This window comes from Pteropus vampyrus, unplaced genomic scaffold (assembly GCF_000151845.1).
Source record: "Pteropus vampyrus isolate Shadow unplaced genomic scaffold, Pvam_2.0 Scaffold589, whole genome shotgun sequence".
Taxonomy (NCBI): domain Eukaryota; kingdom Metazoa; phylum Chordata; class Mammalia; order Chiroptera; family Pteropodidae; genus Pteropus; species Pteropus vampyrus.
Genome location: NW_011889370.1, coordinates 225019 through 226872, shown reverse-complemented (window position 1 = coordinate 226872; position 1854 = coordinate 225019). Strand labels below are relative to the sequence as shown.

At 57.1% G+C, this 1854-nt stretch overlaps 1 protein-coding gene across 1 annotated transcript in view; it reads left to right on the top strand.

Moving 5' to 3' along the window:
• SORCS2 (sortilin related VPS10 domain containing receptor 2) overlaps window positions 1-1854 on the top strand; it is a 72483-nt gene that overhangs the window by 33142 nt on the left and 37487 nt on the right. The window contains 1 exon segment of the mRNA XM_023525663.1: window positions 1-141. Within this exon segment, the coding sequence (XP_023381431.1) occupies window positions 1-141 (141 nt within the window).

The window sequence follows — 1854 nt, the reverse complement described above, 5'->3', positions numbered from 1 at the left end:
GGGGTGAAAGGCGTCTTCTTGGCAAACCGCAAAGTCGATGGGAAGGTGGTGACGCTTATAACCTACAACAAGGGCCGTGACTGGGGTCACCTGAGGCCGCCCAGCGAGGACATGAATGGGAAGCCGACCAACTGCAAGCCTGTGAGTATCTCCGCTCGCGTCCCTGCCCTGTGGCGAGGGGCCAAGGACTCGAAAGTCACAGACGGTGATGTCCACGCAGGGTCATCTGACAGACAGGAAGCCCGAGGTCTCGGCACAGTGGGGAGGGTTACGGGAAACCCCTAGCTGTACAGGAGACTTAGCTGGTGGTCAGAGCGGGAAGGGTATCAGTTAGCTCCGGCCACCACATTGCTGGGTAACAAAGCACCCCCAAACAACGGGCCTGTGGTGGGACAGCCGGGCACTGCTCACACGTCTGCAGTGGCCGACGTCGGGGTTCTGCTCGCCATGTCCGGCACCCTCCCCGGGACCAGCCCAGGCCCCATCTCAGGGTGGGAGCAGAGGGCAGCAGGGACGTGGCAAGCCTGCTCAGGTGACATTTCTTACATCCTCCCAGAACAGGAAGGGCACTCTGCCAGTGCAGTGGGGGGCTGGGCTAATGTCACAAGCTCCAGACTGGCCCTATTACCCCGTGGTGCCCTTCCACACAAATAGGGGTGCAGGCCGCCCCGCTGGGAATCCTTTGCTGGGCACCTGTGCCTCTCTGTCTGTTCCTCTCTGGCCTGAAGCCCCTCACAGGCAGCGATGTGCTTTGGGGGTGCCCGAACTCGCCCACCACTTGCCTCTCTGTAAGTAGAATAACAGCGCCTGTTTTTTAGGGCCCATTGTGTGGAGCTGATCAGGGTAGAATCAGCTCCTCCTTCTTCCAAACAGGGAACACTGACACCAGGTAGGGCTCTATGACACCAGGTGGGGCTCTATGACAGAGTCCCCTTAAGCTCTGAGCGAGGCCTGAGCCGACCCTCCCCAGCCAGGGGCTGCCACTCGCCTCTGCATAAGCCCCCCTCCTGCTGATAACAGACAATAACAACACCTGTGTTAACCTGCTGCTCGCAAAAACCCTCTGAGGACAGAATTGCTGTGAAAGGGCTAATTTTTGCATCGTCCTCGGCAAAGTTAAGCCACATTAATCTGTCAAAGCGAGTTTTTGCTAAGAATAGATTTTTGTCTGCGATGATGATGAGCTCGGTGAGGAGATAACCTTCGGGAGATTTATGTCCCGGCCTTAAAGTCATCAAAGCGGGAGCAGAGCGTGGAGAGTGGCCTCAGGCGGGCAGCAGTGGGGACTCGGAGCACAGAGGAAAGACAGAACAAAGGCCTTGCGAACCCCCCGAAAGGCATAAATCAAAGGGAGGCAGCTCCCCTCCGTGCGCGGTCCGGGTGGCAGGGGAGGCCCTGGCCACCAGGTAGGTTCCTTCTCTGCCTCTGTCCTTCACCCAGCCACCCACCCCGCCCCCACCCCAAGATGAGCGGGCCGGACTACACTCGAGGGTCTGCTAATTGCAGGACACTTGGAAAAAGACAAATTATGAAGAGCGGTAAGGTGTGGCAGTCGGCACATCGCCCAGAAATGACAAGTCGGGCATTTTTCTCTGCGATCCGTCAGCTTAACTGCGTGTTAAAAAGTCGTAGCCGGGATCCTGACCCGTGTGTGATGTCTCTGTTTCCTATTTTCCCCTATCTCGGGCTCACGATTATTTATCTCCCTGGGCTGGCTCTCTGCCCGGTAATTCGGGAAGGATGGGACCTTTTTAAACAGCGAGTAGTGAGGCCAGATGTGTGTTAGGATGGTCGACCATACCTGGACGGTGCTTTTGAAGCTGTTTACGTCTTGCTCAGAATGAAAGCCCATTC